Source organism: Nematolebias whitei, chromosome 5 (genome assembly GCF_014905685.2).
Source record: "Nematolebias whitei isolate Nwh7 chromosome 5, NemWhi1, whole genome shotgun sequence".
In the NCBI taxonomy this organism is placed as follows: Eukaryota; Metazoa; Chordata; class Actinopteri; order Cyprinodontiformes; family Rivulidae; genus Nematolebias; species Nematolebias whitei.
In genome coordinates, this window is record NC_056502.1 from 28,361,053 (window position 1) to 28,383,255 (window position 22,203).

Genomic DNA, 22,203 nt, shown 5'->3' on the forward strand with positions numbered 1-22,203 from the left:
ATATATACGTATATATGTATATATATTTATATATATACGTATATATGTATAAATACTAAAATAAACGTAACATTGCTAATTGGCAGAATTTCATTTACTGCGGACAGGTTCGGAACCGAACCCCCGCAATAAACGAGGAATTACTGTACTCTTTTTCCTATCATCATTTTATTTTTCTACTAAATTAAACTTTGTAAGTGTACAGGTACTAGAAATATGCCAAGTCACAGCACTTTGTCCGTTAACTTTCCTTCATATTTTAATTGAACAAAAACTTACTTTTCAGCCAGGTAGCCAAAACTAGGATAAGTGTGTCTGCCAGCAGGTTGAAATGTACAGTAGCCACAGACAGGAGAGAAAGTCCTACTTCTTGGACACTTTATGAGATTTTTTTTTTAGCATTACTGAAACCTCTTATCTTCACTTCAAAAATAGTTTTTATCTTAAACCAAAAGATGCCCACTGCTCCTCTGCTAATGTACAGTATGTACTGAAATATCACCAGCTTTGAGGTGATGGTAACTATTTTACACACATCAGATTGCAAATACTGCTTATCTTTGAGAATCAGACACTTTCAGTGCTGAAATATTTACAAAAATGTGAAAATAAATCCATAATACCTCATTTAAATGTGGGCTAACTGTGCCAGCACTAGTAAGATGCTGTTTGGTGGGAGCACAGTTTAAAAATGAGAAGGGAACCTTAATTAGTGCCTGTTAAAACTGAGAAACCCATTGGTGATTCAGAGCTGATGTCTTTTAACAGAAAACATGGAGCTCAATGAAAAGGGTTGAACTCTGCAAATGTTTGACAAAAGTTATATATTTTGTTCCTTGTACTTATTGCATCAGCATTTCTCTTTTCTGTCCAAAAGGTAACAGAGTTAATTTATAAAGCAAATAAAACTTGCTTCTAGAAGAAAGAAAAAGATAATCACAAATGTTTTACTTTGTTGGGAAAACATTCAGGACCGCCTCATAAATGAAGGCATTCTTATCTCTTCTGCATTTCTCTGAAGCCGTGCATGCACTTCCACCTCAAAAAAAAAAAAAAAAAAAAGAATAAATAAAACTATTTTTGAAGCTTGTCAATGCAAAATACTGGGAGATGGAGTCCAAGTGTGGTGTGTTAGATAGAATGATTGCATCTCACCTCAGAGTCACAGTCTCACCTCATGCCTGAAAGTGAGAAAAGCCTTAAAATAAAATGAGGAAAGCAGGACTCATCTGCTTCCCTAACTTCTCTAACACCTCTGCCTGCACCCCCTGAGCCTCTCTGCACACTGAAACTAAAACAGGCTGCTTCACCTCAGCTGGTGGCTTCAGGTGACTCGGGGAGAACACAAACATACTTCAAATGGTGCGTAGTCAGGAGGCAGTTTCTCCAGCATGTCGTCAGCGAGCCTGGACACAGCTGCCTCTCTGGTCTCCCCCCCTCCTGTTGAGCTGTCTTTAGGCTGAATACTAAGGATGGTGTCCAGGACATCCTTAGCCTGCTTACTCTGAAAGGTTATGTCTGCGTTGGGGTGGAGGCCAAACACCTCTGGAGTGTCGTAGGCTGGAAGACTCTGAAAATGAGGAACAGCAACAACTTTTTCAGCAAAACACAAAACATTAAAAAACATATTAGATAGAAATTAATTATTCTTTTATTTTTCTCATTAAATGAGCAGTACAATGTCTCCTCTGAACAGCGAGAGACACCACACTGCTCTCCAATAATCTGGAACAAATTGTCTTGTGTTTTTGTCAGTTTCTGGGTGAAATCTCTTCTTCCTTTCTCTCCTGCAGTATTTTTCTGCCTAATGTTGACTGGTGCATCTTCTCAGGTACACATGAAAACACCAGCTGCTTTTTGTCATTTCCACTGAAGATCATGAGGGTGTAACACATCAGTGAGTCACACTGTTCCTCCTGCATGTCCCTGAACAACTTGTTAACATGCTGGTGAAGTAACAGGATCACTTCCAAGTTTCCCGCAAACACGACCAAATGTGATGAGTTGGTGCCCAACCAAGCTCCAGTTCCAAGTGGATGAATAAAAACATGCAAGGACCTTTATCATCACTGGTCTTTTTTTTTTTTTTACATGAGGCCAATTATTAACAGCTTTTGCTGCATCTTCTATAATAACTTGAGGTTATGCTAAAGCTTTTTCTACAGAGCAGAACTGACTGTGCTTTCTGGTAGCAATCAATACTCATTTTCCAGCTGGCCTCATAGGATAAATGGCTTAACCACGTAAAGGTATGCCCTTGCTGATTTAGCCATTAATTAGGAGGCAAAAAATAAATCTTTTGAAAAACACAGGCTTGCCAACAGGCTTTGTCTGACTGCACAACTGCTGATCCACCAGGAGTTAAATGCCTGATGACGTTAAAAATGAAATGAAAGTTAAAACTATTTAGATTTGGTTTAGGAACAACATAATTTTTAAATAAATACAGGTAAAGCCATATGTTTTATTGAAGGCTGATATTGTGTCCTGCTGTGATAATGATGAAGATAGTACTGATTTAAATGAGTTCATTTGATGATGAGCTAAGTTTCATTGCTAGGAGTAATGTCAGGGGAGTCAGTTTACAACATGTTCTGTTCTGTCAGGCCTCTCTTCTACTTTATTAAGATTAACAAATAACGTTGTGGTTTTTAGAACTAACTGAATACATAAAAAAAAAGTTTAATCTAACTGCAATTTAAACTATTTCTACCTGAGAATTGAATTTGGGGATAAACCCTTCCATTTGTGCTCAGAAAATTTCAGCTTTTTTCATTCCTGTTTAAGTTTTCTTTGTAACTAGCTCCTGCTATTGGATGGATGGATGGATGGATGGATGGATGGGTGGATGGGTGGATGGATGGATGGATGGATGGATAGATGATGGCTGGATGATGGATGGACAGCTGGATGATAGCTGGATGGATGATGGATGATGAATGGCTCATGGATGGAACATGGATGGCTGGATGGATGATGGATGGATAGATGGATGATAGATAGATGGATGAATGGATGGATGGATTATGGTTGGGTGGATGGATGATGGATGGATGGATGATGGATGGATGATGGCTGGATGATGGATGGACAGCTGAATGATAGCTGGATGGATGATGGATGATGAATGGATCATGGATGGAACATGGATGGCTGGATGGATGATGGATGGAGCAATGGACAATATATAGATGAATGAATGGATGGACGGATTGTGGCTGGGTGGATGGATGATGGATGGATGGATGGATGATGAATGAATGATGGATGATGGATGCATGATGGATGGATGATGGATGATAGATGTATGAATGGATGGATTACGGCTGGGTGGATGGATGGATGATGGACAGATTATGGATGGATTGTGGATGGATTATGAATGGATGATGAATGGATGGATGGATGATGGACAGATGATGAACTGATGGATGGATGATGAATGGATGGATGATGGATGAATGGATGGATGAATGAATGATGGATGGACGGATGGATGAATAATGGAAGGGTGGATGGATGATGGATGGATGGACTTCATTCTATGATTTCAGTCAAACTTCTGCAGAAATGTTAATCAATACTAAGAAAAATGGGACATAAAGAATAAAAGGTTGTTTTTGTCTTCACATGGAATTTCACCTTTGTTTCTGTCTCTCTGACAGTTTTTACACACGCACGCACGCACGCACGCACACACACACACACACACACACACACACACACACTTTGTTCTGCTGTGCTTCATATCTTCAAAATAAATGTTAACACATCTGTGTCTGACAGAGAGAGACAGAAGAGGTTGTTAGCCAAATGTAGTGTGTGTTATAAAATGTTGTGTTTGAGTGTGTCTGTATTTTCTCCAAGGCTATTTGTCATTCTCTGTTTGAGAAGGAGCTCAGAGGAACAAACTCGTTGAGCTGGCAGTCTTGAGTATCCATCTCAGTGAAACTAGCTTTAATGAAACTGATCCCCGACACACAGAGACACTACTTAGATACACAAACACACTAAATAAAAAACACTAATAATCCAGAACAAAATGCATCGATTTGATCTAAAACCAGACATGGAGGCCTACAACTTAGAATATTACAATAAAGTGCTTCAGTGTTATTTAAAAAAGCTTTTAGTGATATATTTCATGTTTAAAAAAAAGTGAAATCATGTCATCTGGACTGATTCTTCTTGGAAGAAACATTTCGTGATTAATTTGCCTGGATGATTGAGCTTATATCAGGACTATATTTCATGTCACTACAAGCTCACAGTGTAAACAAGCTGTATGCTGATGTCCCCCGTAACGGAGAGATTGAAATACTGAATGTTTGTGTTTTTTTCCAACTGTGCAATGGAGGAGCTAGGAGTTGGCCATTGGTGTCTTTGGCCACTGTATATTAAACTTTGACCACCCCACTTAATTGAGGAAACTATATATTTAAGCAATTTAAAAAATCTACAAAGCATTTGTTTTCACAAATATATATATACATAAACCAGACACCTCTATCATTTGTGAAAACAAATGCTTTGTAGATATATATATATATATATATATATATATATGTATATGGAGGTGGCCATCTTGGATTTTGACATTGCAACCCAAGTTTTGATATAACCTTTCTTACACTTAGATGCAGCCATACACCAAAATAAAAGTCAGCACCTCAATTATTTTTCAAGTTATCATACTCACAGATGGACAAACAGACGGAGGGAGGATATTTCAAATTCCCCCTCCGCTCCATGACGGGGGACAAAAAGAGCCACACATCAGAGTCTAAGGTGTCATATGTTTACACCCCCTGATCATTTCCTCCAGCAGAATTACCTGGATATAGGTCAGATACTGGTCGACAATGGAGCACTTGGGGATGCTGTAGCCCTTGTAGAAGTTAAAGGCTGGACCAAACATGTCCTCACTGAACCACACCTTAGCAAAGGTGTTGAGGAGGCGCTTGTCATAGTCGTCAGTCACACGACCACCGTACTGGATCTCTCCGATCATGTATCGCACTGTGCTCCATGACACACCCTGAAAAAACACATGAAACCATTCTAGGTGACAGAAAATACCGTATTTTCCAGACTTTAAGTTGCACTTTTTTTCATAGTTTGGCCAATCCTGCGACGTATAGTCCGAAGCAACTTATATACGTTTTTTTCCCCCTATATTCATGATGCAATTTTTGACTGATGCGTGAAATGTTCATTCTTACTGACATGAACCAAAGAGTAAACATTACCATTTGCAGTCACGAGAGGGCACTCTAGGCTTTTGACAACCATATGTTGTTCCTCTACCGCTAACATCCCACCCCCCCATCTTCCTCCAGAGTTGGGAGTTCTTAAGAAGCGGCATCAGTGTTGCCAGGTGTACAATAATTATCGTATTTTGCGACAATGTTGCCCTCTGTACGATGTACGATCAGTAATCCCAAAAAAGGCCAAATATATGATCATTTGACCATTCCGTGAATGTGTGGTTGTAATCGGTTGTCATCAGCCGGTCGCAACTGCCTGTCGGAGTTTTTTTGTGAACCCTGAAGGCATCTGTGTCCGCAAACAGATGCACGATTGGCTGGAAATTCCAGCCAATCGTGCTTTTCTAAATGTTACCTATGAGTGACGTGTTTTCGTTTGCCTCAGAACAACAGCCATGATTGGCTGAATAGTCCGTTGCGCCCGCCCCGTGAGTGAGGAAAAGAAAAAAAAAAAGAAGAAGAAGCAGAGCCAGTCTGGAAGCGGACCCATCACTACTATAGTACATCAATAGATTTGTTATTTTGGTTATGACGGGTGTACGATAATTTCCTTCAAAATACAATTATTTTATGTCTCTAGTACGATAATCCTACATTTTTCACCTGGCAACACTGAGCGACATAGACGGTGAAGAATTCAATGGATTCAGTGATGTAGAATGAGACTGGTGAATTTACTGGTAACTTGCTTGTCGGATTCGTTGGCTTGTTATGTTAATTAAGCCTGTTCAGGATCCCAGGTATGTTTTCAAAAAGCGTTCAGTACAAAAACAACTGGACTTTATTTGTAACAGAAGACGTTTTGCTCCTCATCCGAGGAGCTTTTCAGGTATGTTCTGTGTGTTACTGTTAATTCAGATTAAATGTGTGTTCTCTTTCTTTTCTTTGTGAAATACACATCTAAATAAATGTAACTTGGCAGGGACCAATGGCAGGGACCACTGCAGACATGTTCCTGTTTTTAGTTTTCTACATTCGCCTTAGAATCTAGCTGGGTTTTTTTTTTTTGTTGTTGTTACCTTTCCCTTTTAGCCATCCTATTTGTAAAAAAAAAACAAACAAAAAAAAACTGCAGTATGACTTTTTATAATTGTTTATTGTTGTTGCTGTTGTCCATCGTTGTCATCTTTCTTTGTTGAAATCAGGTCTCTCTTGTAAATGAGTCCTCGAGGCTCAATGGGATTTACCTGTCTAAATAAAGGTTGAATGAAAAACAAAACCCTTATACTCAGAAGCGACTTGTATGTTTTTTTCCTCTTCATGAGGCATATTTGACTAATGCGAACTACACTCCGAAGCAACGTATAATCCGGAAAATACGTTATGTCGAACATGAGGTGTTGTACATCGCTAATTGATGTGTGAAAGGGGCTGCTGAAGGATAAATCAAATTACAACAAATATAAATAAAAAAAATCATTGTTTTGTAGAAACGGTCTGTGCTGACTGCTTGGAGTGGAAAATAAGAAGGTGACAACATAAAAACCAACATAAGCCAGTGTTAGCTTTGCAGTACAACCAGTCACGACAGGAAGCTATAACTGAACAATCCCTTCAGCCTTTGCTGTGTTAATTGATTGTTGCCATGTGGCAAACCGTTTGCAGATAATTAACCTCTAACAGGTGGAGGCCCGCGGGCCCCATTGACTTACATTTGAATGCAGAGCCTAACAGGAAAGTGTTAATATAGAGTGAGTCATTTGTTTTTTAACACTGGTACTGCTCAAACCTCATCTTATTCTTGACAACTGACCACCCCCATGATCAAAGCTCCAGGCAATATTGCCAGTGTTCACAAATACTCAAGTCTTTGCTCTGGAGTCAAGTGATTGTTGAAGAAAAAACTAACATCAGGAGTTTAATGTGGTGTCATGAAACCCTTTGTGAGTGCATCATCTTCCTGTGAGCATACATTCACTTCTTAATTTACATTTAAAGTTATATATCCCTTGTTTGTTTATTTAGGATTCAGAAGCAACCTTCCGCATCAGTTAAGATAAAATAAAGTTTTGTTTTGTTAGCAGAAACATGGTTAAATCCAGGTGGTGGTTTTATTTTTGCATAGGACCTGACCCAAACGTGCGCTTCCTCCTCTACCTTTTTGATGTCCATGTCATCGAGGTGGTTCTGAACAAACTGGACCGTTGCGTTGAAGTCGGCCTGGTTGAACTCATAGGGGATGTTCCATCCCAGAGGGCCGTATTTCCTCCTCTCCTGTACCGTGCTGTGGAGAAATGCTACAGCATAGAGCATGGGCTTCCACTGGACCATGTTACTGACATCCAGAAGGTCCTGGTTTATACCTGTTGATGAAAAAATAAACACATAAGCAGCTTGTTTCTCTGAGTTAAATCTACAAGGAAATTAAAACATTTTCAGATAAACAAAGGTGGTTGGGAACAAATCCCTATGAAGATTGCTTTTCAGTGACCATTATGATTTAATGACATTTAGATGTGCCAAACACAAATCTTTAAATTAAAATTCCTCTAATCTGATGATAAAATGTGTTTGCTTGTTGCAGTCAGGACCGAGGAACGGAAGATAAGCGCACAGAGACTTGGCTGCCCTTCAGGAACAAAGCTCCGTCCTGTTCCTGATAATGCAGGAATAAAACAGGCAGCTGCTTCTTGCATATTAAGTCTTCTCTTCCTACCTGTTTCAGTTCTGAATAAAAACATTAACTATGTGTTTCTGAAATGTCACAAAATGTCCTGAATTAAGCAAGAAGAAGGCGTCTCTCCTGCATTTCCATCTCTTAGCTGCTTTTCCCCTCAGGACCTGAGGATCTGTATGTCTGCAACAACAGGTCCACTGTTTACAAATGCACACATGAAAAATAATCAGACACATCATTCTGCATATTAATTGCTCTATTACGCACTCTGCTGACATTGTACTTTATTTACAAAATATTTATTCCTGTTGGTGTTTTCAGGCAAGATCATTTAACAGCTGAGGACTGATGATGGCTCCACTTCACCTGACAATTTACGATCTTTAATTTGTGCTTTAAACTAGACGGCACTCATCCTCACCTCCATAGGTCCTCTTAAGCCCCGCCTTCAGACCCTGAGGCGGTTCGTTGGTGAACTTGATGGACATTTGCAGAAGCGTGATGGGGAAGTGTTTGTGGACTTCGGTCGTCATCCAAAGACGGAAGCTGTCGTTGACAAAGTCTGTTTCTGTCACCGTGTCCATTAGTTCGTCCATGAAGTCCAGACCCAGGTGGCAGTTCTGGAGTAAGGCCCAGCCTCCCTGCGAACAGACAGTAGCATCAGCTGCTTCAGCTGTCGTTTTAAACTATGAACTTTAGCACCATTATTTCACATCATGAACTCACATTAGCCATCGTCTGCTGCAACAGTTTGCGAGCATGGACCTCCTGTCCTTGTCCCATGGACACATATCGGGTCTCGGTCTTGAGCTTCTTCCCCAGCGCGATGATGGAGTCAGTTGGATCGGATCCCATTGAAAGGAAGCAGATCAGAGGTGTCCGTGGGTCGGATTCCTCCCACATCTTCTCCAAGTCAAGAATCACCCCTTCAGCGTACTTCTCCCCCATTGATCTCATTACGTATTTACGAGCCTGGGAGGGAAAAAACAATCAAAACTGATGTTTCATAATTCAAGGGAGAAGATACGTTCAGTGTTGTAGGAAAACAAAACTAAAATCATTTACTTTTTATGAGTTGCTGACAGAGAATATATTAAGATATGTTTTGAAACTGGTTTTGTGTCAGTCAACTGTAAAAGTTTGGTTCAGACATGAACAACTTTAGACAGTGAAGTCTTGTTTGCAGTGAACCCAAAGACCTTTTAAATAAGTTCATTAAACACTTTAAGAAAACGGTTTGAAAGCTCAATCATCCAGGTAGATAAATCACAATCGTCATCTGGACAGTTTCTTTTTGGGAGAAACGCTTCGTCTTTCATCTGAAAGTCTTCATCAGTCTGAAGCCTGCCAACCCAGATCTGTCATAAATACAATAATAGTAATAATATGTGTAAACACTTTAAGGTTTTACATTCAGTATGTTTTAAAGATAATTTAAGCATGTAATAATTCAAAAAGACAATAAGACCTGTGGATTAAAATCATTTCAAAATGTTCTTTGTTCAAGTCTCATTATCACAATAAATTTATTATCTTCATACATTTCTGTAACATTTGTTTTAAATAATCAACTAAACATTTTATTAACATATTTTTGATTTAATAGTGTATTGAACAGCCTGACTAAGAAAATTATAAATTAAAAACCAATAATAATAATAATCTCATACGTCAGTTACTGAAATCGTTAGGCCTGGGCTTCTCAAAGGTTTTGGGTCTGAGAGGAACATTTCCAGGGACGCCCTCATAAAACTTGTGCAGATTATAATTAATTTACTGACATTTTAATACCATGGGAATCTTTGTTTAAGTATGTTTGTTTACTGGTGCATGCCCATGTGTATTTATGCACATTTTTAAATGATGTGACATATCTAATAATTTATTGAAGTTTATTTTGTTGACGCCCAAGCTTTAGCTCAAAGACCCCAGTTTGGGAATCTCTGAGTTGCATCATCACTCAGCAGCAGTCTGATCTCTGCCATATCATTTGTATTGGTTTGCTTCTCCTTCCTCACATTTAATGGGTTTTATTTGGGCCAAATTCTTAAAATAAAAGACATTTTTATTCATAAACGTTTTGTTTTTGTTGATGGAACACTAAAAAACACGAAATGCCCATTAACAGCAGCTCTTTAAGACTACATTTAATATTGTGGTCATGTTCAAATCATTCTCCCAGCTCCTGCAGAGTGCATGATGGACCTGCTGAAAAATAAAAACAACTTGGCATATCCCAACACTTTTAATTAGTGTAGGCATTAAATTTATATAGTGACTGATAAAATGATCAAGAACGAGAAAGTAAACAAGCGGTACGCCGATGTCCCTCGTCGCTCAGGGGGAGTGAATGTTTATCGTTTTCGAATAGAGTCAGTTTTAATTTTTGTCCCTTCTTTTTCTTGTCTGAGGCAGCGCAGTGTGATGGATCTGGTGCAGCAGGAGGTGGATAATGGTGGCCACCCCAATCATTTGAGGAAACTTTACTTTTAAGCAAAATAAAAACTAGACAGCATGGTTGCCTCAAATGATACGGGTGGTCGGTTTACACACGTGAGTTATTCTGTTTAAGTTACAGATACAGCCTCATTAGGTGTAAAGTTCACAGAAAATATAAAACCCACTCATAAAACTGTTCATTTGAATGTATTTGTGAACAACTCTGGTTTACTAAAATATTGTAACTAATTAAATTCATTCCACTGTTCTATGAGTTACATAGATTATATGCAGCTAAAATATAAGAAACTGTATTCAGATTCTGAATTGATTCAGAAATCTGACACAAAATGTGTAAAGAAAACCTGGATTTGACAACCTGACCTGACCAGCTGGTCAAGAACAGTTTTCACCTGTGCGGTGGTCCTGTCGGGACACCAGCAGCGGATGAGAAGCAGCTGTCTGAAACAGTCCAGACTCTGGTTGTAGTCGTTTGGAATCACTTCCTCCTCCGGGGCTTCTTTATCAAACCACAACTTCCACTGTTTCTCATTGCGACTTATCTGGAAGAGAAACATTTAATCAAAATATGATTAATCATGTGTAATACACTGCATTGAATCAATAATCATGCCATTAAGGAAACTAACACACTAAACACACTAAAATTATCTGCCATATCAATGATCTAAAAGGCTTCAGAAATAAACTAAACCAACAAAACAAGTGGTATGCTGATGTCTCTCGTCTCTGAGGGATTTGAACAGTTAATGTTTGTAGTTTTTGAGATGCGTGTTCTCTGGACTGGAATTGAACAGGGAATGTAAATAAACCTTAATGTTTTTGATACAAGATATTCAAGTGTGTAGGAGTTACACTGTGGAGAAGAACAGAGGAATGCATTTTATTTTTTTGCTTGTCTAAGGCAGCACAGAGTGATGGATTCTGGCGAGTGGAGGGACCAATTTGATTCATGACCAGGTGCAATGGAGGAGCCAGGGAACAGGTGGCCAATGGTGGCCTTAAACACAGATTAAACTTTGGCTGCTTCAACAGCCACCCCAATCATTTGAGGAAACTATACTTTTAAGCAATATAAAACTAGACAACAATTTCCTCAAATTACTTTATTATTTATATTTATTATTTTTATGACTTTATTGACTATTCTTTCCACAAACTGCATTCAGTCTTCAGGTTTTAAAAAAAAATGTTAAAAAATATGTTGCAAACAGCTCTTCCAAAATTAACACAAAAATAAAAACTGCATTTGGACAATATTCTCTTGATCAAAGAACAGTGTTTGCGCACGCTCATCATATGTCTCAGCTGAAGTCAATGACTGTAAGTTTTACCAAACTGCTCTTATTTCACACAGCTCAGTTTGCTCCATCATGGGAGCCACAGTGCTGTCAGTCACTTGTGGTGTGTGCACGCTTGTGACAGTTCATGATCAGCCTGAGCCTTTGTGTTAAAGAAAGAAGTGAGTGAGCCATGATGGGACTGATATTTACATGCTTAGTAGAGCAAAGGGGAAGGAGTGAGAAATGTTTCAGAAGCACCTGCAGATCCCAGCTGTGTGAGTTTGTGTGGAACAGATGAGATCTGCTAACTGCAGTTTAATAGATAAAAGTCATCAAGCAAAATCTTCTGAGCTACAGAAAAGTATTGCTGTATACCTGCCAGATACCTAATCTGAGCTGTGCAAGATTTATGTGTGTGTGATGTACCTGATTCAGTATATCAGAGAATTGCCACAGTTTGCTGAGCTCCACAAGGTTGAGCCAGGTCATGTCCAGGATCCACTTGGAAGGTTTCTGGGGGCAGGTTTTTAGGTCCAGAGATGCACCTCCTGGTCAGTTCAAAACACACACACATCAACAAACACCTGCATGTTAACACACACACACACACACACTCTTATACACAGTGTGATATTGTCACAGACAGTTGTGATGGGTTTTATTTTTTGTGTATGGATCGGAGTGTTGTGTTTTCAAGTGTGATTTGCGACGAGGCGTCGGTGCGTTGGTTCAACGCTCACTATACTCCAGCTAAAGGAAAGTGCTCGTTTCTTCTTTTGGGTGTGGGTGTACATTGTGTTATTTGGGAATTATTGGCCTCATAGACCCCAATTTTTGTTTCATTATAGAGCACCTGGTGGAGGAGGCTTGTAACATTGATGTGCAGACATCCCCCGACAAAGGAACAACTTTACTTCCTGGTTTGATGGCTTGGAAAGTTGCTACTGATCTTCACCACATGTGGATGAGAAAGTACTCTTTGCTCGTAGTGTCTAGTTCTCTCCTCCTGCTAGTGCAGGGTGTGAAGCGACTTGCTGCCAACTGCTCTCTGAACATTGTGAACTGGGCTCCGCGACATAATTGGGACTGTTACTGTGAAAAATCTGTCTTTTATGCACAACCATCCTTTGCAGGTTTAAGCCTCTTCAGATATATTTTCATCATTTAAATCACTGCATTTTAGATGGCATTTAATTTGTTTTTATTTTCAAGGACAAATAAAAATTTTAAATTTGTAATTTTTGTCTCCACTCTTATGTTTGTGTGACAAAAAAGTTGAACCTAATTCATTAATAAAGGCAACTTTATTCTACACCTCCTCCTACAGGTGTGCAGTGGAGAGCATCCTGTGCTCCAGCATCAACATGTGGCATGGAAGCTGCACAGCTGCAGCAAGAAAAGCTTTACAGAGAGTGGTGAAGGCTGCACAGAAGTTAGCCTCCCCACCATCACAGACAATTACACCTCTAGATGCAAGAAGAGGGCCACCTGCATCATGAAGGACCCCACTCACCCAGCACACACAGTTTTTGCCCCGCTCCCCCCAGGAAGGAGGTTAAGGAGCATTAAGTGTAGAACCACTAAACTGAGGAACAGCTTCTACCCTGAGGCTGTTAGACTCATTAATATATAACCAGGATAATCACTGTGAAAAACCACATCATGTTGCTGCTGATCTGTTTCATGTTGCTGCTGATCTGTTTCATGTTGCTGTGTTCATTCATGCTCATCTGCTCACACAGACTCATGTCCGTGCTGCTGTTCAGCGTATTGGTTTTATGCTATTAGTGCTTAGTGTATTTTTAGTTGATGTTTGTCTTAGTTCATATCTTAGATCTTATTACAGCTTTTCTTTTACATTTTATTGTGGGATGTAACTGGGACTCTGTGTACACAATCTCATTCCACCACATGTGGTGCAAATGACAATAAAGAAAACTCTGACTCTCTGAACTTGAGGCTGCAACAATACCAAATAATAAAACATTTTTACACACAAAATCAAAATGTTGAGGAGCAAAAGTAGATATTGAATAATTCCAGACAGAAGTCATGAGTGTTGTGTTGAGCAGGCCGAACCTAACAGATGGTAAAGCTGCATGCGTGTAGCTAAAAGTCTGTTCTGCCTTCGCTGACTTTTATCCCTGCAGTGAGGAGCACGACATATCTGTGATGTTTCTGAGCTGCTACTGTGCCAACATGTAAGAATATGTGTATAAACACATGCTGCTTTGGAAGAAATCTACTAACAAAGAAGCTGATGCAGAGCATATGCATCATAGTTGGTTTTATTGTAAATATAATTGTTGTTCTCTGTAAGAAGTTAATTATTCCATGCTGTTTTCAGTATTTGAAATCATAACAGCATTCTGTCTAGTGAAGGTTTAAAACCAGCATGTCAAAGTTCAAGCACATAAAAAGTTCCATAAGTATTCACTGAATTTAAACAGAGCACTGAAAAATCTAACCTGGCAAACTCCCATCAGTATCATACCTTTAATGAGTGTGTGAAACTCCTCGTGTTTGACGTTGTTGCTCTGCATGTCGATCTTCAGTGTCAGCAGCAAAGTGAAGAGAAACTTGTGCTCCTCATATAGACCCCGTGCAGCATATTTATGCACCTCAAAGGTCATAAACTCTATGATGCTGGCAATCCGTTTGCTGGTGATGGGACTTTGAGAAGATCTGTTCAGACAGAATATTATTGTATTTACCATCATTAAAGTCCCCAGGTACAGTGTTACAGCATTTTTATCTCAATTTCCTTCACAGCAGCAGAGCAGGGTTTAAACGGTTTTACCTTGGTGTGACTACAAAGAGAAATGGAGTAGGGGTGGTCCTGAAGGAGGAGTTAGCAAATAATGTAGTACAGTACAGGTGAAAAGAGAGTCAGATAGGGTGACGTGTCTAAAGGAAGAAGTAGAAGGTCAGATGCTAGATGTGGTCAGTGGTTATGCTCCACAAGTTGGATGTGATGTGGAGGAGCGATACATTTTGGAAGGATCTGGATGAAGTGAGAGAGAGTCTTCCCAGGGAGGAAAGAGTAGTGATCAGAGCAGACCTGAATAGACATGTTGGTGAAGGAAACAGAGGGGATGAGAAGTGTTGGGTAGGTTTGGTGTCAAAGAAAGAAACCAGGAAGAAGAGATGGTGGTGGTACTTGGTATGTTATCTGGACAGAGAAAAGATAAGGAAATCTGGTGGTGGAATAGTGAAGTGCAGGAAGCTATTCAAAGAAAGCGGTTAGCCAAAAAGAAACCCTGACAGTGAGAGGACTGAAGAGAGGAGGCAGGAATATAAGGAAATGCAATGTAGAGCAAAGAGAGAGGTAGTAAAGGCAAAGCACAAGGTGTATGATGAGTTGTATGGGAGGCTGGATACTAAAGAGGGCGAGAAGAACTTGTACCGTTTGGCGAGACAGAGGGATCAGGCTGGAAAGGATCTGCAACAGATTATGCTTATTAAATATTGAAATGGTAATGTTCTAACAAGTGAGGAGGGCATAATGGGAAGATCCAAGGAGTACTTTGAGGAGCTAATGAATGAAGAAAAAGAACAGAAAAGAGTAGAGGTCATAGAAACTGTGAACCAGGAAGTGGGAAAGAGTGAGGGTGAAGTCTGGAAGGCTCTGAAAATAAAGAAGAAGAGGAAGGCTGTAGGAACTGATGACATACCATTGGAGGTTTGAAAATGTCTTGGAGAAATGGTAGTGAGGTTTGTGACTCAAAAAGTCAATGGCATATTTGAGGGTGCGAAAATGAGATGAACACGATGAAGATCTGGGAGAGAGCTGTGGAAGCTGTACTTGTTATATGAGAGCTCAAAGCACAAATTAATCCTTCAGATAAGGCTGGCAGCTTTACCATGGCCGAAACTGCTGCCGATGTCTTCCTAATTTGTTGATATCCTAGATACCCGCTGATTCCAAAAAGCAGACGTTACATGATGCTGACAGACACTGTATCATCTTATCAGAACTTTGGAACTTTCTGGAGTGTCTACGGATAACTCACTGCCTTTGTCGACCTCTATGAGTAAATGTATTATGACGTCGTTGTATGTTGCTGCTTTATGTTGTGCAAGGTCTTTTGAAATTTTTTTTTTCATCTTTCACACTTCTTCCCAGCCAGGACATGGTGTGAAACATGATTTTTTTTTTTTACTTCCTTCCATTCTCTTTTTCTCATCTGCCTGTATATTGTATGCAACAGGTCTCTCTTGTAAATGAGTCTTCAAGGCTCAGTGGGAACTAACCTGTATAAATAAAGATCAAATAATAATAATAACTAGATTTATCACCCTGCAAACTGCAAGAAGTGACTACTAATGACAACATAAAAAAATAGATTCACTAACAAACATAACATTCTCTTTAAATTCACAAACCAATTTGTTTAAAGTTCCTGATTGTTACAGAAAGCTTTAACAACTACATTCAGTACATTCTGGGGAGTCTGATGAGCTCATCTGTTTTTTTTTTGTTTTGTTTTTTTTGGATAACAGCATTGTATTAAACTTTGTAATTTACAACAGTAACTGAATGTTTCTTTGTACCTCTGCTAGCTGCATTCAAGACAACCAGAATTTGATGACATTTGTAAAAGCAGTGTAGAAACAGCCCTGTTGGCAGTATTTTATTTTATATATTAAAAAGATCAAATTTTATAAATACAACTAAATGACCAGCAAAACTAGATTTATTCCCAAACCTACACAGCTGCTTTACTGGTCTAATAGCATTGTGCATCTGTGATTTGGTGTGAATCTGTTCATCTTTACATCTTTATTACATAATTTTAAGGTTGGTAATTTGGCAGAATAAGCAATGTCCATCCATCCATCCATTTTCTTTGCCCGCTTATTCCATTTTGGGTCACGGGGGTCGCTGGTGCCCATGTCCAGCAATCACTGTGCGAGGGGCGGGGTACACCCTGGACGGGTCGCAAGTCCATCACAGGGACACATAGAGACAAACGAGACAAACAAACATTCACTCTCTCACTCACACCTAGGGACAATTTAGAGTTACCAATCAGCCTAACATGCATGTTTTTGGACTGTGGGAGGAAACCGGAGTACCCGGAGAAAACCCACGCATGCACGGAGAGAACATGCAAACTCCACCCAGAAAGGCCCCTGGACCGGGGTTTGAACCAGGGACCTGCTCGCTGAGAGGCAGCAGCTCTACCAGTTGCGCCACCGTGCTGCCTAGAATAAGCAATGTATGAATAAAAAAATTATTGATAGTTGTTAAGGAGCCAGTTTTAAATTATACATTTCTAAATTCTAATTCAGATTTAGTTATTTAGAAAGACTAAGACTAAGTACACAATTTCGGTCCACCTCATGTACCGCATGTGATGTGAATGACAATAAAGAACCTTGAAACTTGAAGTACTGAGAAAGTTGCATAGACTATTATTTTGATGACAAAACTAAATGTGTAAACATGCACAATTATTAATATTAATTACAAAAGTGCCAATAATTAAAAAACAAACAAATTTTGGTCAAACTAAGTCAATTATTGTTACTGTTATACATTGACAATATTAATGTCAAACGCACCGAACAAGGGAAAGGTCAAAAAGTCCCAGAAACTGCCTGAGTGAGGTCTGATACATGACGTTGACCATACTCATCTCTGTGATCAGGAAATACAGGATGCTGCCTCTGGTGGCCACTGAAAAGACAGAAACACAAAATGTGAGCTAAAACAAAAATAAGTACCGTACTTTTCGCTGTATAAGTTGCACCTTTTTGCATAAATTAGCAAGCCCTGAGACTTATTTATGTTTTTTTTTTCTCCCATATTTATAACCCAATTTTGGCTGAGATCTGATGATTTCATTCATTCTGGCATGGAAAACCCTGAACATTTCCGTTTTCAGCCGCTAGAAGGTGCTCAAGTAATATGGCAAGCCAAGTGTCTCATTAATATGTAAAAGTGGCTATTAATGAGACACTTGGCTTGCCGTACAAACCAACTTCGTCTCGCTCCCGAACTCCTGGAGCAAACGTCAAATCAGCTACATTTCGCCGCGTTGCCCAGGCGAAATGTAGCTGATTTGACCGGTAAAGTGCATTTATTAAGGAAAAGTTCCACTGAGACACCTTTGCTATAATGTTGAGCAAACAAATAATTGTTTTTAAGTGTTAATCTTGTTAAATTCTTGTTAAAGTTCTCCCGTGCACACTCCCGCAGCCACCATTTGGCAGCCAATCGATTTCTGGCACAACACCGGCCCACATTTCCGGGTGGTCAGCGGTGACGCATAACAAACATGTCGCGTCCGCAGTGGTGCATAATAGATGTGACTTATTCTGCAAAGCATCATATTTATGTATTTTTCCACTTTATTAGACATAGTTGGACTGATGTGATTTATACGGCAGTGCGACATGTACGGCAGAAAGTACCGTAAAACTACTTCTTGCATTTCTGAGTGGAACAAAATTCACGACTCAAGCAATAAATAAAAACAGATTTTTACACAGATGGCCTGTAGTTTGGCACAGACGGACAGATTTAATGAGCATGTTTGTCACTGCTTGACAAAATTTAAAAAAATATTATGTTGAAATATTTATTTGACCATAAAAGCAGTGTTGTGAATCTTCAGCTGAAACAAACATTTGATAATGAACTCAAGTAAATAAAAAGTGAGCTAAGTCTGAGTCGCTGTCAGAAGCTTACCAGGTCGGTATTCCTCTCTGGCAGAGTTGATCTGGACCTCGGTCTCTGCAGCAGTCTGGAGTTTCTGGATGACCTCCTCAGCTGTTTGCTTTGTGTTGCTCAGAACCAAAATCAGACTCTCGTCATCCACAAGTGAACCCTACAAGAAAACATCACAATATGAAACTTCAGAACATCTGTCCACCCGTTCTCTCTTTCCAGTGGTCCAGTAGTGACCGTGCAAGAAGTGAGGTACATCCTGGACAGACAGTTCATGTTTCTGTGATTCTGCCATTTGTGATGCTCTCTTTGTGAAGAGTCGCTGCACATATATAAGATGTAAAAACCTTGATCTGAATTTTAATCAGCTGCTTCACACTAATTAAATTCCCTTCCATACCCATACATGTAGCTGAGGTTTTCTGTTAGCGATTGGATGAATGACAGTCGGAGACGTGTTTTCTTGCCTGTGTGCTGGTCAGTCTGTACAGCAGGTTGTCCTCAAGCTCCTTCATTTTTCTCTTGTTATACGTCACGTCCTCAAAGAGGTCTGTCCTCTCCTTCTCCATCTCCTAAAGCCACAAAAACAGACAAAAACAAGTTCATATACATCCAGCATGAATTATAAATCTTATAAATGTGGTCATTAAGAACATTGGTTACTGTACATTGATGTTTTACACTAAGAATGTGCAACATAAAACAGGTGTGCCAATCACCACAATTAGATGTATTTTAAATTAACTGCATTGCTTCTATATCTAGATAAAAAATGCTGTATTAACGTCTTTTTTTTCTGAGCTTGATGACGAGTTTTTAAAAATATTTATTTAATAATAGGCACAGAGTTGTTTTTAAGGAGCAATAAACCCACCTGGAGTGAAGTAATTAATTAAAAAAGTTTAAAAGTAAATGTTAAATTTTACATCACCACAGTAAAACGCTGTAAAAGTTGGACACTGAGAATTAAATGAGACACAATTTTCAATAAAACTCAGTCAAGTGTGATAAATAAAAAATAAATCTATATCTTTGTTAAACGATGTGTTTAATTTATATTCTTTACAATAATTTAACTGAGAAAATTAATGTTGTTAAATGAATAAATTGACTTTAGATGTGAAGGAACAAACTACTGACAAGGTAAAATTGTGATAAAACGTTGTGAGTTGAGCAGCTTCGAATGTTATCAGCCCAGTAAATGGCCGTTATTAGTTGTTATCATCCCCATATTTAGCGGTCAAACTGTCCCACCTATCTCCAAGTAGGTTTAAAGGTACATTATTATCGTTATTATTGCTGATAATAGGCAGCGTTGCACGGGAGTAAACCAGGAAGTATCTTTTTTTTTTTTTATTCCAGCTTATGTAATAACCCTTTTCCTAAACATAAGCATACACCTGACCCAGTGGACCAACCCTAAACTTAACCCCCTTACCCTTGTGCCTAAACCTAACCAAAACCATAAACCTAACCGCCAGACCCTTTACTTTAAACCTAACCACGTGAAGCTATTATGAGCACTAACAAAGCTAAAAACAGAGCCTATTATCATCGCTAAAAACGTACCTTTAAACCCACTAGGAGGTACAGGAGGGGCAGTCTGACCGCTACATATGGAGATGATAACAACTAATAACGGCCATTTAATTTAATCAAATTACTCAATAATGTTGCTGAATGTATAGTTTTGTGTAAAAGGCTTTATATTTTACACTCAGTGAGTCTTTTTATCCAAACTTCTCCAGGCTTTGTGATGTTTTTTTTGTAGGACTTTACAGAAAAAAATGTGTTTTATTTTATGCTTTGAGCCAATTTACATACTTAACATTCTGCCACAGAGGGAACCTAAACTCAAGAAATTAGTGAGAATTTTGTTTACTAAAAAAGACAATTTAGCAAAAACTAGATTTTTAGCAGCTTGTCATAAAAATACGTTTAGTTTTTGTATTTGAATGCAAACAATGCCAAAAGATGACGTAGCAGCAAATAAACATCTAAACGAGAAGGAAAACGTCCATCAAGGGTCTGACATGAGACGTTCAGGTAATCCTTGTGTTGATTGCTAAACGCTCTTCAGAACTGGTCTTCATGGCAGCTGCCTGTCAGAAAGCTCCTCCTAAACAAGGAAACTGAAAAATGTCTGAGCCTCGTTAAGTTACACTAAAACAGATTAAAAGTCCTGGTGGAAAAAGTTTGAGTGGTGAATCCATGCCATGGAAATCTGCTTTACCAGAACAAACCTGCATGGTCTTGAAGCTGTCTTCTAAAGTTTTATTATGTTTGGGCAAAAGGAACTGAAGTAAACCATTTGTTGGTGGTTTGCTGAGTCAGATCAGAAAAGTTCAGGTTGTTTTGCAGGTGGTTTCAAAGAAAAGTTTAAACAAAGAGGGAATAAATGGAGGTGTTCCACTGTGTCCCTGAACAGCAATTGACTACGATCATCTGGCTATCACAGAAAAGGGTACAGTTTGTTGCTTTAATTTAACCAGTGGTACGAGAAACTCAGTGCTTTATGGTCGTCTGTTGTTGTCTACTGTTTTTATCATTCTTTGTAAAAAACAAAAACAAAAAAACAACAGGTATCTCTAGTAAATGAGTCCCTGAGGCTCAATGAGACTCAGCTGTATAAATAAAGGTTGAATAAATGTCAGAACGTAAATAATGGGGGGTGGGGGTGGGGGGGTCTGGGTGTCCTCCCCCAGAAAATGTTGAATAAAGTAGATACCATTTCCTGCATTCTGGTGTACTGTAACGGTTGTTAAACATCTACGTTTACCTACATTTGTAAACACTTGATTCAGTAACTATTTTAAAGAGCAACAAGAAATAGCCTGACCAACAGCTCTCCTTGTGTGAATAGAGCACGCACCACTTCTCTTAAGCATTCTAACACCCCCCGCCCACCCCTGTGTGTTGAGTACTATCTCCATTGCCAACACCTTCATGTGCTTCAATTCTCAGTTGTTTAGTTATACAATGACAAGATTTTTTTTTTTTAATAAAAGTAAATTGAACTGTCTTTTCGACATTTTGATCGCTGTTATTTTGACAAACATCCTGATGCATGCTCAATAATCCAGGTAGAAAAATCTAAAAAAGTTAAATCTGGTCCTCTGGACATTCAAAAAATCCCAAAACAAAGCAAAACAACAAAAAATGTAGAAACGTTTCGTCTCTCGTCCGAGAGACTTCTTCAGTCTGAGGTGCTGTTTTCAGCTCAGTCTCTTAAATAGCACCTTCTCAGAGTGGATCAACCAGTTTTGCTGCTGACAACCAAAACCAGCTGATCACATGCTCAAGAAGGACCATCAGCCTAACAATGGATCATTAGCACACTGATGGCTGTGTACTATTCACATGGAGGAGGTAGAAAAGAGAGCCTTGACGTCCTTTTCAGGGACAACACCAAGTCATTGGTTCAGGTATGTTGACGACACCTGGGTTAAAATTAAATCTCAGGAAGTCCAACATTTTACTGACCACATCAACTCTGTGGATAAATACATCAAGTTCACACGAGAAGATGAAAAAAATGGCAAGTTGGCTTTCTTGGACTGTGAGGTCTCAGTCTCTGATAGAGGACATTTGCAAACTGAGGTATACCGCAAACCCACCCACACAGACCAGTATTTGCAGTTTGACTCCCATCACCCTTTGGAGCACAAGTTAGGAGTCATCAGGACTCTGTATCACAGAGCAGACAGCATCCCCACTAGCTCAGGAGCCAGGCAGAAGGAGAAATCCCACACAAGACAGGCTCTAGAGCAATGTGGATATCCTAACTGTGTAAGGATCCAGCCCTGCACCCTGCCTTTCTCTCTCCTCATCACTCCTAATTGGCTCCAGCTGCAGATGATCAGCTCAACACCCAGGAGGAGTATAAGAAGATTCAGGAAC

General features: G+C 39.2%; 1 protein-coding gene across 1 annotated transcript in view; it reads right to left on the reverse strand.

Moving 5' to 3' along the window:
* The window catches only part of dnah5 (dynein, axonemal, heavy chain 5), a 191,066-nt gene that overhangs the window by 29,481 nt on the left and 139,382 nt on the right, over positions 1-22,203 (reverse strand). The window contains exons 67-77 of the mRNA XM_037677265.1: positions 18,771-18,875; positions 18,325-18,463; positions 17,196-17,310; positions 14,122-14,312; positions 12,054-12,175; positions 10,737-10,886; positions 8,611-8,856; positions 8,306-8,525; positions 7,365-7,570; positions 4,835-5,038; positions 1,355-1,570 (exon numbers count right to left, since the gene is read on the reverse strand). Coding sequence (XP_037533193.1) covers positions 1,355-1,570; positions 4,835-5,038; positions 7,365-7,570; positions 8,306-8,525; positions 8,611-8,856; positions 10,737-10,886; positions 12,054-12,175; positions 14,122-14,312; positions 17,196-17,310; positions 18,325-18,463; positions 18,771-18,875 — 1,914 coding nt within the window. The remainder of the gene's footprint in view (positions 1-1,354; positions 1,571-4,834; positions 5,039-7,364; positions 7,571-8,305; positions 8,526-8,610; positions 8,857-10,736; positions 10,887-12,053; positions 12,176-14,121; positions 14,313-17,195; positions 17,311-18,324; positions 18,464-18,770; positions 18,876-22,203) is intronic.